Genomic DNA, 13,535 nt, shown 5'->3' on the forward strand with positions numbered 1-13,535 from the left:
AATGCTAAAATTATAACCTACCCTAGTTTAAATAGATATTGCACAATAACATAAGGTTCAAATACATCGAATGATTCATTTACTACATCAGGATACCTACAGAATAGAAATAAAACAGTTAACTCTATAGTACATGTTATATATAACTTATAATATGTGTATTATAATACCACTAGCATGTTGTGTTTATAAGATCAGTATTATATTATAACACCTAGCATGCTGTATATGTGTATAATACCCACCTAGCTAAATGCTGTACTACTATCTTAGCTGAATCTTCTGATAAACAACTTATATCTATGGTTTCTTTAATTTTTATATCGACTTCTTTTTCTATACTACAAAAAATAAAAAAACAAGCTAACAGTGAGGCTGATTTACCCCGCCGAAATCCAAAAAAAACAAGTCAACAGTGAGGCTGATGTCCCCTGCCGAAATCCCAAAATAAATAGATGACACATATTAATTAATCGCACATTTATTTTTTTCAAAAGTATCAAGCAATCAAATTGATTATCAACTATACACTAAGTTACATCACTCTCTATCAGATTGAATCAAAGCATCAAGGCATTTGCCTAATAAACACCTACACCAAGTTTGAACGTTCTAGCACAATTAGAAGGATGGTTATTGTGTTTCAAAGTCTCGGCCAATCAAATTGATAATCGCTCTGCTTAACCTGAGCAGAAAATGCTCATTATCAAACTTAGTCAAGGTTATGATGTAATGAAACTATACACCAAGTTTCATCACTCTCACTTAATTAGAACTAAAGTTATCGTGTCCCAAAGCATCAACCAATCAAATTGCTTATCTCTGCTTACCCTAAGCAGAAAATGCTCATCTTCGAACTCCATCAAGGCATTGAACTAATAAACACCTACACCAAGTTTGTTTGAAAATTCTAGCTCAATTAGAAAGAAAGTTATTGTGTCCCAAAAGTATGACGGACGAACCCATTTTAATAGTCTTCTGCTTTCTTAGGAAGGAGGGGGACAAAATTAAATGTTAACAAAATGCATATAGTTTATCTTAAAATATTTCCTGTATAATTATATTTTTACTAATGCTACAGAAATTAGACAAATTTGCTTGGGCAGCTGCATGACTATGCCTTCATAAATTTACTGTTATATTAGCTTGGCTTTTATTAACAACAAAAATATACAAAGGATAAAGCATGATTAAGTCTTCAAAACAAATTCCTGGCTAATGATTTGGAGGTTTTCTACTTGAGTAAGCTTATAATTAGATCACCTTTTCGATCTATAGACCTTATTTTGTTAGGTTATCAAAAAATGCTATCTATGCAGTTATTTTATGTTAGCGCTCATCCCTTCAATGTGCTACCTGTGTACAACATAACACAGCTATATTAAAAGCTCAATGTGTTTGAATGTACTAGTGTGTACAACATAAAAGCTATGTTAAAACCTCAATGTGTTACATGATTGTGTACAACATAATACAGATATGTTAAAACCTTAATGTGTTACATGTCTACATGTCAGCAGGTTATAACTAATATTCCTTTTCCTTCTTTACAACCATATTCATGGATATTGACAAGACTGACATTCTAAGACAGAAAAAGATAACATCATATATAGAAAGTAATGAGACTATAGATGTTGATGAATTATGTTACGCTTGACAGATTTGAATAGTTTTTGGACCAATATGATTTTAGATAAGACTACATTTGAATGTGTATAGACTGAAAGCCTACATTTGATTTTAGTCAGGAATAAGTCTTCTAAGATGTAATGGTTTTCATATCATCCCCAGTAATTATGTATTAAGGGTCTCAGATGTTGAGAAAATAGAGAGAGAGAGAGAAATGGGGTTTAACATCCACTCAACACAAACTAGGTCATTTCGGGACTAACAAATGGTTTAATTTTTTTATTTCAATAATTCGCTTGTGCGTAGGGGTCTTTAGCAGTGGGAGGAAACCGGAGGACCCGAAGAAAACCCACGAGGTTAGACAGGCGACCCTACTTCTTGTCACGTTCAACCGGGGAATTGAAACCCCACCAGTTGACTCAATGAGTGACAGACCGTATGATACAGTGCGCGTGTGCTAACCATTCGGCCATCCACTCCCCCCCCCCCCCCCCCCCCGTTGAGAAAATACAATGTAAACTTTTTTTTATATCTCAAAAAAACTAATCTCATTTATTAAAAATGATGCAATACATTGGATTCTGCTGCAAGCAAATGGAATAAAAGATGAATGAAATCTAATGCTATTTATGTGGTTATTGAAATCAGAATTCTGATAAAAAAACACTTAGCATGAGAAATACAATGGGCTTACAGAATTCTACACAATATCAATATGAGATGATAGATTTAATATAATCTATTGATTCATTATTCAATATTATTGTTTTGTAATACAGTCCTGATAACTATATACTAGTTTTTATATAGCACCATTTCATCAAACAGTACAAAAAAGCACTATACAATAAACAAATGGTAAAAACACGAATGCATGAAATAAAAAGATCACTAGATGAAAATATGTTAATAACAAAGGTAATCTAATTACAAAAACATACAAAAAAATACATGCTACCACTGCAATTTTGCGAATCTTGTGTTATTTTAATCATCAGGTAATTGGCCTGCAGCAAAAATTTCTAGCGGAACTTCACACTAGAAATTTTGGCTGCAGGCCTAATTTAGATTATCAATATTTTTACATCCAATGAACTTGGTGATTTTTTATTTATCTTTTGAGCTACATGTCAACTAATATAGGATGCAAAAAATAACAAAGTTAAATAATTCGCCAAAGGGTTAAACTAATAATTTATTTAAATGCAATATATTAATAACCAACGGGTTGCCATGCAAGATACGGCCACTACTTTTAAACAATTTGCGTACAAGGAGCGGCCATTTTCTTGGGCAGTTTCGTTATGATTTTCAAGAGATTCAAACTCCACCTTCATTATGGTGAAACTGTGATATATTTAAACGGTTTTTAAAACCAGATAAAAATTGTGACGTCTAGAGGATCCACAAGCTAAACAATATGAATTTTTGTACAATCAGGGGCCACAATATCGAAAGCAACCATACATTTACACACATATATTTCAAGTTTCATCAAAATCGGATAAAAACTGTGACTTCTAGATGGTCCACAAGGTATTACATATTTTTACTCTATTTGCATACAAGAAGTGGCCATTTAGTTTGGCAATTTCGGTCAGATTTGTACAAAATTCAAAGTCAACCTTCATTGATGTGTAACGGAGATACATTTAAACATTTTTTAAAATTGAATACAAATCGTGACTTCTAGCCCGGACAGCGGCACTACGGCCTACTCTTATATCGAATTCCAACTGTCAAGGGAACTTTTACGTGCACGCCAATGTGTACACGGGACCTCGGTTTTTCGTCTCATCCGAATGACTAGACAGCCGTCCTTGCCAGGCCCTCCGTCCTGCATCACTGACAAGGGGGAACCACGCCGGAAAATCTGGATGGACTTTCTCGGCCAATGCAGGGATCGAACACCCGACCTCCAGGATAGCGAGCCAGCGCCTTACCCACTTAGCCATCGTGATCCCCCAGGCAGTTTCGAACTCAACCGACTTTTAGGTATGGTGGTGATATAGTCCAACGTTTTTTTAAATCGGATAAAATTTGTGACCTTTAGAGGAACCACAATCTGAAAATGGATTTGTCGTACAATCAGGGGCCATAATTCAGGAAGTAATGATCAGATCCGATATGAGCGAATACCAAGATCTGTAGGTTATAAACATACATTTTTAAGTTTCTTCGAAATGGGATGAAAATTGTGACCTTTACACTATTTGAGTGCGAGGGGCGGCCATATTGCCTGACAGTTTTGGTACAATTTTCACGACATTCAAACTCAACCATCATTAGGGTGTAACAGTGATATATTCAAACGTTTTTTTAAATCAGATAAAAATTGTCAACTCTACAGGGACGACAAGCTAAAGTCGCGATTTTTCATACATTCAAGGGCCATAATTCAGGAAGTTACGATCGGATATGCGCAAATATCGACAGGAACCAAGATGTTTGGGTTATAAACATACATTTCAAGTTTCATCAAAATCAGATGAAAATTGTGACCTTCAGTGTGTCCACAAGCTAAAAATGTAATTTTTCGTACAATCAGGGATATAATCCATGAGTGGCTAAGTGGGTAAGACGCTGGCTCGCTAGTCTAGCGGTCGGGTGTTCGATCCCTGCATTGGCCGAGAAAGTGCATCCAGATTTTCCGGCGTGGTTCCCCCTTGTCAGTGATGCAGGACGGAGGGCCTGACAAGGACAGCTGTATATATTAGAATGCACGTAAAAGATCCCCTGGCAGTTGGAATTCGATATAAGAGTAGGCGTTAGTGCCGCTGCCCAGCAAAATTTCCCTCATAGCACACTGTATGGCGTATGCCCGTCTTCATTAGCTGAGTATAGGATCAGAACAGTAGATCGTTAAACCCCATTTCATTTCATTTCATTTCATAATCCATGAAGTTATGGTCCGATATATGCCAATAATATCGAAAGGAACCGAGATCTATAGGAGATAGACCTATATTTTAAGTTTCAACAAAATCGAATAAAAATTGTGACCTGTAGAGTGTGCACAAACAAATTGTGGACGGACGGACATGGGCGACGACAATATACGTCCATACGAAAATGTGGGCGTATAAAAATATTACTCTACCTGTATAGTCTGGCATGACAGTACTGTAGAAAGAGACCAGAATCAGCTTTAAAGTGTAACATTTTTTCCCAATTAAAGGTGGAATGGGAAGTTCTTCTACTCCGTAAATACTGTATTATAATAGATGATATACCTAGTTTATCTGCTACATATTCATAATCACTGGTTATCTTTGTAACTGTGAATATACATAATAAATTTATGTAGGTTTTTACGGGATTTATGAAAAGAACGATAAAGTGAATAAATACTGCACAAAAATATTCTGAAATTAACTTCTTTGTGTAAATAAACCTGCTAATTAAAATTATCATACAACAAAGATTGGTAATTGTCAGGCTCCTTTATGCCCAGCAGCAACAAAGTGTCAAATGGGCTTATGAATATGGGAATATGCCATGCAATATGTTATGAGCGACATTTTGTCTGAACAGCAATGCTTCCCTCGACTGTTTATCAAATTCAAACTGTCAAGATTCTTTAACGAGCATGCCAATGTGTACACAGGACCTCAGTTCTTTGTCCCATCAGAACAATTAGATGCTGATCTATCCCAGGCCCTCAGTTCTTTGTCCCATCAGAACAATTAGATGTTGATCTATCCCAGGCCCTCTGTCCAGCATAAGTGACAAAGAGTAATCCTGTTGGAAAATCCTAGAGACGTCCTGGTTAGTGAGCCAGTCCTCCTGTAAACAATCCCACCAAGTTTTAATAAATTCCTCCGAGAGCTTTTTCTGTATTGTATTTATAAGCTTTAAAGCGAGAATTTCATATTTTCTAAGAAAGTCAAAACATAATTATTTCTATGTCTTTTGTTCAATAGGTTATAAACTCACTATTATACAATCATAGGCATTATTTCCAACATTTAAAATTCATTGACACAGGAAATAATAACACAATCACCTCCCTTGTTTTCCTATTCCCCCCATGGAATAGCTATTTTCAAACGTTTGAATTTGAAGTTGAAAATGATATTTTTGCCAATTTCTCAACTGGCAATAGTGAATTATAGGATTAATAGGAATATTCTTTAACAAGGTAGGACTGTTTATAGATACCATCTATTTTAAGGCTTTATTTTAATAAATTTTGAAAATATAACTTAAAAATATGAAATTGTAACTTTAACAGTCAAAATGGGATTGAAAATATAACTTGGCCAAATGCATTTCAAATCTTAAGTTCTAATAATTTGAATTTCAATAGGATTCTTCCTTATACTCTAATGAACAATCTGACAGATTAACCAGCGGCTGCCAGGCAGAATACGCCCACATTTTGCAAGAGATGGATAGAGAACAAGCTAAAACAAAAATGATTTTTTGTACAATCAGGGGCCATAATCCAGAAAGTTTTGGTCTGAAATGCGCAAATATCAAAAGGGACTGAGATTTTTGGAATATAAAGATATGTTTTAAGTTTCATCAAAATGGATAAAAATTGTGACCACTAGAGGGTCCATAACCTTTGTATTACATACGGGCACTTTCATTTCGATTTTCCCGAAATTCCAATTCAACCTTCATTATGGTGGAATGCTGATATATCTAAACGTGTTCTTGAAATTGGAAAAAAAAATTGTGACCTCTAGAGAATCCACAAGCTAAAAATGCGATTTTTCGACCAATCAGGGGCTGTAATCCAGGAAGTTACGTTCGGATATGAGTGATTATCAAAAGGAACCAAGATCTTTATGATAAAAACATATATTTAAAGTTTCATCCAAATCGGATAAAAACTGTGGTCTCTAGAGGGTCCACAACCTTGATATACCATATTTTTACACTATTTGCGTACAAGGGGTGGCCATTATGTTTGTCAGTTTGTGACCTCTAGAGGGACCACAAGCTAAAAGCGTGATTTTTCATACAATCAGGGACCATAATTCAGGAAGTTACAATCCGATATGAGCGAATATCAATAGGAACCAAGATCTTTGTGATATAAACATGCATTCCAAGTTTCATCAAAATCGGATGAAAATTGTGACCTTTATAGGGTCCACAACCTTGATATACCATTTTACACTATTTGCGTATAATGGGCGGCCATTTTGTCCTGCCGTTTTGGTCCAATTTTCACGAAATTCGAACTCAACTATCATTAGGGTGTATATACTAAAACAGTTTTTTAAATCAGATAAAAATTGTGACCTCTAGAGGGACCACAAGCTAAAAACGTGATTTTTTGTACAATCATGGGCCATAATTCAGGAAGTTACGATGCGATATGCGCGAATATCGAAAGGAAACAAGATCTTTGGGTTATAAAGATATATGTCAAGATTGATTAATCGGCTCAAAATTGTGACTTCTTGAGGATCCACAACCTTGATATACCATATATTTAGACTATCTGCGTATGAGGGGCGGCCATTTTGTCTGACAGTTTTGGTCCGATTTTCACGAAATTTGTACTCAACCATCATTATTGTGTATCAGTAATATATTCAAATGTTTTCTTAAATTGGATAAAAATTCTGACGTCTAGAGGTACCACAAGCTAAAATCGTGATTATTCATACAATCAAGTTATGATCCGATATGTGCGAATGTCGAAAGAAACCAAGATCTTTGGGTTATAAACATGCATTTCAAGTTTCATCAAAATCAGATCAAAATTGTAACCTCCGGTGGGTCCACAACTTTTATATACTAGATGTTTACGCTAATTGTGTACGAGGGGTGTCCATTTTGTCCGGCAGTTTTGATCCGATTTTCACGAAATCACGGTGTAACAGTGATATATTTGAATGTTTTTTAAATCAGATAATAATTGTGACATCTAGAGGGACCTCAAGTTATAAACTTACATTTCAAGTTTCATCAAAATCAGAAGAAAATTGTGATCTCTAGAGGGTCCACAACATTGATATACCATATTTTTACGCTATTTGAGTACGAGGGGTGGCCTTTTTGTCTGTCAGTTATAGTCCGATTTTTACGAAATTCGAACTCAACCATCCTTAGGGTGCAACGGTGATATATTCAAACGTTGTTTTAAATGGCATAAAAATTATGACCGCTATAGGGCCCACAAGCTAAAAACACAATTTTCTGTACAATCTGGGGCCATAATTCAGGAAGACATTATAAACTTACATTTCAAGTTTCATCAAAATCAGAAGAAAATTGTGACCTCTAGAGAGTCCACAACCTTGATATACCATATTTTACGCTATTTGATCACGATGGGCGGCCATTTTGCCTTTCAGTTTTGATCCGATTTTTACTAAATTCGAACTCAACCATCCTTAGGGTGCAACAGTGATATATTCAAACGTTTTTTTAAATGGCATAAAAATTATGACCTCTGTAGGATCCACAAGCTAAAAACACGATCTTTCGTACAATCATCGGACATACAGTCCGAGATCTTTGGGTTATAAACTTACATTGTGACCTCTATAGGGTCCACAAGCTAAAAACGTGATTTTTCATATAATCAGGGGCCATAATCCATGAAGTTTTGGTTCGATACATGTCAATATTGAAAGCAACCGAGATCTTTTGGAGATAAACCTATATTTTAAGTTTCGTCAAAATCGGATAAGAATTGTGACCTGTAGAGTGTCCACAAACAATGGGCAGGGGCGACGACAATATACGTAACGTGGACGTATAAAAATTGTGACCTGTAGCAAGGTATGAAATAACACACGAACGGTCGTTCAGGTTACGCATCGGTTACCATGACCCGGAAACACGCAAATGGACTGAAGGTTTCAGTTAAAGTAGCTAAGTCTCTAACTCAATATCATCCAAAGTCTTACACATTAAAAACACAAATTATTTTGACGCAATGAAGCAAAGAAGATGACAATTTCCTCCATATATCCAAAGGAATGCCGATAGCGATGAAGTGACGGTCATTGGGGCGATATTTCTTTTTAAAAGTTATATTTATATTTACTTTGAACACTGTTCTATTTTTAAAAAAATTCTTAGGAGATAAATGTTCACGTTATTTTACCATTTTGACAGAGAAAAGTCATAATTTTATTGGAACTGACTTTTCAATATTATTTATAGTAATATAATTGTTACTTTGTACAAACTGAATTTTATATCATTTAAAAGAACACAACATTCTGTACATTTTTGTAACAGAGTATTTCTTTGTATAGAAAATATATTTTAGTTATTCGCAATTCTGTAGAGAGTATAAGGATTAACAATAATCCACTACTTGGCTTAGGTATATGGGCCCTGCTGATTTAATGAGTCTAGGGGTAGGTAGCTAATCTAATATACGTCCACATGAAAATGTTGGCGTATAAAGAGTACTTACATTCATTATATTTTAAAGATTGTACAACTCTATCTCTAGCTTCATCCAATATATCTCTTAAAAATACAACATTTCCTTTTCTTGTACTTATACCATCTACACGACCAAATTTAATTAAAAACTCAGATAAATCACTGTAAAATATATACAAACCAAACCATTATTTAATTATTACAGGTAAAATTCAATTCCAATGTCAGTCATATACATGTATAACACAAAGTTAGTGTCATTCATTTATAAACAATGTCATTCTTTTATCAGACAATGTCATTCTTTTATCAGACAATGTCAGTCATTCAAAAAACACAATGTCTGTCATTTATAACACAATGTCAGTAAGTTAGATATAACACAATGATTTACATTTGTTTTCATTTCTTACAACTGAGGTGCAGCTTGTGTCATTTCAGCATAATGAACGTTAATACTCCCAACCAGGGCTTCCACTTCAAAATTTTCACTGCCGGTCATTTTTGATAACCCACGAAAACTTTTCAAAGTAAAATCATATTTCATGTTTTTTATTCATGGTAGGGTATTGTCAATTAATTGTCTATACCACTTTGTCAGCATGAGGTACACAAAAAAATATATATTGGACTTAAAAATGAAATATTAGTAAGGCTTATGATAATTATTTATTAATTAAATATTCCGTTTTGGCTACTTAAATAATCAAAATAGCTGAATTGGTCGTAGAAAAAGCATTTCAATAGCTTACACGTAATTACTACGCGCTCTATAGAAAACACACTGACCTGGATAATTTTGAGTTGTAATACAATAACTTTGAAATGAAGATAAATATATAATTATCCACGGCATATATCTCACATTTATTGGTTTTAGACCATCTCTTACGGAATTACGGACCGCAGAATTGTGACGTAAATCCTAACAATTTATAACTAAATGACTAATGGATAACAACTTCACAGCTAGCGACAATAGTGCCCACTAGAATATCGTCGTGTATGAGAGTAACTGTATCTACACGACATTTTTGCTACACATGGAATTATCAATATTGCAGCACAATAGAACTGGAATACGTAATTTTCTTAATTTTTCAGTAAGCATATTAACTAATCTCTAGATGTTATTTCTACAATTCCCACAAGGCCATAATACCACTATAAAAAAATTATAAATGCATTTTTCTCCCAACACATACGTTGTTGAGGATTTACGTAATTTCTATGCTGTTTTTATTTGATATGACGGTTGGATTCGAAGAGCAGTACTTCATATCAATTGCCCTTTTTTGAAGATCATAATAACCTCGTTTACATCGTGCGTGACCGTAATAGTGGTAAACGGGTTTGGTTGTAGAAAATTCTTATGACACGTGGACAATACGTGAATGATTAACAATGAACCGCTTCACGCCATTGATTAGATTCCCACATATTATTTCTTTTATTGTTCTACTACCAACACGCATTATTAATTATCAACACAACACTCAGTATAATCTGTTGACAACTATATATATGTATACAACTCTATAACACCAATCACAAGACTATGTGGCTTCTATACGTGTGCATTATTCTGTACTGGCCGTACAATTGTATAGTTACATAGTAGAGGTCGATTGTTACGGGCATTTTCCATAGTCCTAGGTCTTGACCGGCATATACGGCCGATGTGGAAGCCATGCTCCCAACCCCAACCCATACAACTAATTGGATAGTGCTTACAATATTCATTTTTTTGTTCTGTCTTCTGGGTTTCTAGTTGATTATTATCTGTAGTGCTGTCCTCCTACTAGATAAAATTCTAATAGAACATTTACCGGTATATAAAATTCAACATTAAATTAAATGTTTTTACTTACACAGAATTCCATATTGCTGGCTGAATTTTTTTTAATACTTCAAGAAGTGTCTTAAAATGCAAGTATTGATCATTTCCAACCTGTAATCAATATTGGATGGGGATTTACTCATATACACAGAACTTATTATAAAAATCAAAATTCTCCTATACTAACCCACTGTGGCTTAGTGAGTAATGCGCTGGCTCGCTAAGCTGGAGGTCCCAGGTTTGATCTCGGTGTTGGCTGAGAAAGTTTGTCAGGATTTTCTGGCATGGTCTCTCGTGGTTCAAGATGGAGGGTCTGGCAAGGAACAGCCTCTAGTCATTCAGATGGGATGAAAAACTAAGGTCATTTGTACACATTGCTGTGAATCTAAAAGAACGTCTGAAAGTTGGATTTTGAATTAAGGCTAGATCGTAGCACTGCTTTACGGGCAAAATGTCCCTTGTAGCGTATGCCTGTCTTCATTATCCCAGAGGGATCAGAAAAGTAGGATCTTAAACCACATTTTATTTCATGTAAAATATGAACACTTTTATGCAATATAATATTCACATGATATCAGTAAAAAAGGAAATATGCATAGATCTCTTTACTTTCATTGCCATTTTAAAATAATTGAAATTGACTACAGTATGGTACTTACTACATAATGAATTTGATCAAATTTGAATCTTTTAAATCTATCCAAAGCTGCTGCAATATCTCTTCAAAGGAAAAAATAAAATACTTTTATAAGAATAATATTGCTGATTTTTTTTACCATGCTAAAGGAAATCTCAAACGTAACTTGCTCAGCTGTTTCACAATGAGAGTGGTTTTTTGTCACTGGATTCAAACAAACTCTCTTGGTATATTTGCTAGACTTTAACACATTTTTCCAATGAACACTTCATTTACACGCCATATGAAAACCGCAGACATTCAATGCGATGCAATTAGAAACAATTTCAAAGACTTAAGGATTCTTGGTATCATGTTTTTAGCCAATCACAGTAACCCATTGTAGTTCACCAGAATAAAGAATGTAAAATATATTGAATGACATTTTATTATTTCTAGAATCTGTTCTTAGACTTTATTTAAGATGGAGGCAAAATAAAACATCTGTGCCATTGTTAAGCTTGGTTGACATGGGTGAAACACTGGCCTTCATTCATTTTAAATCCGATTTTACACATGTGCAGAAGATGATTTAATGCGGTAAAACAATAATTTAGGAGAAATTTTTGGCAATAACTTTTTCCTTGTAGCAATACTTTTATGCTTTGTTTTTTTTTATCAGATTTTATTTTACATCTGCTCAGTCAATTATCACTCAATTAGGTATCCTAATAGGGACATCTATTGCATGAACCCAGCTTGAGTACTGGATAATTAAATAAGATTATACCTAGATAAGTATAAAGTAGATCCATCACTTTTATTCATAACAGCTTGTACAGAGTCTTTATCATTACTTATATCAATATATCCTACACCATCCTTTCTGTAATACAATAAATCATTTTCATTTAATATATTCAAATGTACACCAAATCAAGCTTCTACTAGTATATTTTTATCTTAAAATCTTATAGGTTTAACAAAACTTACCAAAGTATTCAATAGACCCCTTGACATATTCTATATTTAAAACAACAATATATATCACATGGTAAAATCAAATATCAATTGGCCCCTTGACATATTTTATATATAAATAACATTACCGGTATATATCACATAGTAAAATCAAATATCAACTGGCCCCTTGACATATTTTATATTTAAAATAACATTATATATCACACAGTAAAATCAAATATCAATTGGCCCCTTGAATATTTCATATTTAAAATAACATTATATATCACACAGTAAAATCAAATATGATGAGCGTTTTTTCCAAAACACTGTATATGCCACATTTTACAAAGTGCACAAGGGCAAAAACTCCAGAAGTAATTAACGTTAAATCTTGAAGTTTAGCATGCTTTATCGTTTGACTATTTCAACAATGCATATAGTGAAGCACGGCCATAACTCTAGAAGCAATGGTGATAACTTTCGTTGTTAAAGCGATTACAAGATTCTATAAAGTGCTCAAGAGCAAGAAATCTCAAAAATTCAAGAGGCCTCCTCTTCTCACTAATGTAAACAGCATAAATATTAAGAAGATCAGATGATAAAAGTAGTTAGTAGAGTGTTTACAAGAAACTCATTGAAGAACGGGGACGGTGGTAATTAACATACAACATTTCAATTCTTTTATGAACAAACGGAGGTTTGAAAAAGAGCTCTTCATATATAATCGTAAAGCAGTTGAAATGAAAAAACTTCAAATGTTTTCTGTCTTATTTCAACCCTTAAAATATACATCTACAGCAGCAAATCATTAGCATGTTGCTGAAAATTGAGAATGTCTATTTTGCATGCCTTAATAAACCAACTAAAATCCATATGAATGTACCGGTAATATTTACCTGGTTTGTATAAGACCTGATTGTTTTAGTGATTGAATTAATTGTTGTGTAGATTGGTTATACATTGATTCAGTATGTATTTCATCAAATCTAATATTTAGTCTCTGAAAATATATAATACTAGCTGTGTTTATGTAAGTAATGCACAGGTCGAGTTATCTCCATTTTTGGTACGTCCATCATACCACAATAATTTTTAATTGTCAATTTCATCATTAAC

At 33.9% G+C, this 13,535-nt stretch overlaps 1 protein-coding gene across 4 annotated transcripts in view; it reads right to left on the reverse strand.

The window, feature by feature from the left end:
• LOC126815595 (uncharacterized) overlaps positions 1-13,535 on the reverse strand; it is a 32,252-nt gene that overhangs the window by 1,183 nt on the left and 17,534 nt on the right. For all 4 annotated transcript variants that reach the window (XM_056099747.1, XM_050541308.1, XM_050541310.2 and 1 more), the window contains 8 exons: positions 13,316-13,419; positions 12,244-12,339; positions 11,497-11,557; positions 10,869-10,948; positions 9,026-9,159; positions 4,733-4,910; positions 246-341; positions 22-96 (listed from right to left, as the gene is read on the reverse strand). In XM_056099747.1, coding sequence (XP_055955722.1) covers positions 22-96; positions 246-341; positions 4,733-4,910; positions 9,026-9,159; positions 10,869-10,948; positions 11,497-11,557; positions 12,244-12,339; positions 13,316-13,419 — 824 coding nt within the window. The remainder of the gene's footprint in view (positions 1-21; positions 97-245; positions 342-4,732; positions 4,911-9,025; positions 9,160-10,868; positions 10,949-11,496; positions 11,558-12,243; positions 12,340-13,315; positions 13,420-13,535) is intronic.

This window comes from Patella vulgata, chromosome 3, assembly GCF_932274485.2.
Source record: "Patella vulgata chromosome 3, xgPatVulg1.2, whole genome shotgun sequence".
Taxonomy (NCBI): domain Eukaryota; kingdom Metazoa; phylum Mollusca; class Gastropoda; family Patellidae; genus Patella; species Patella vulgata.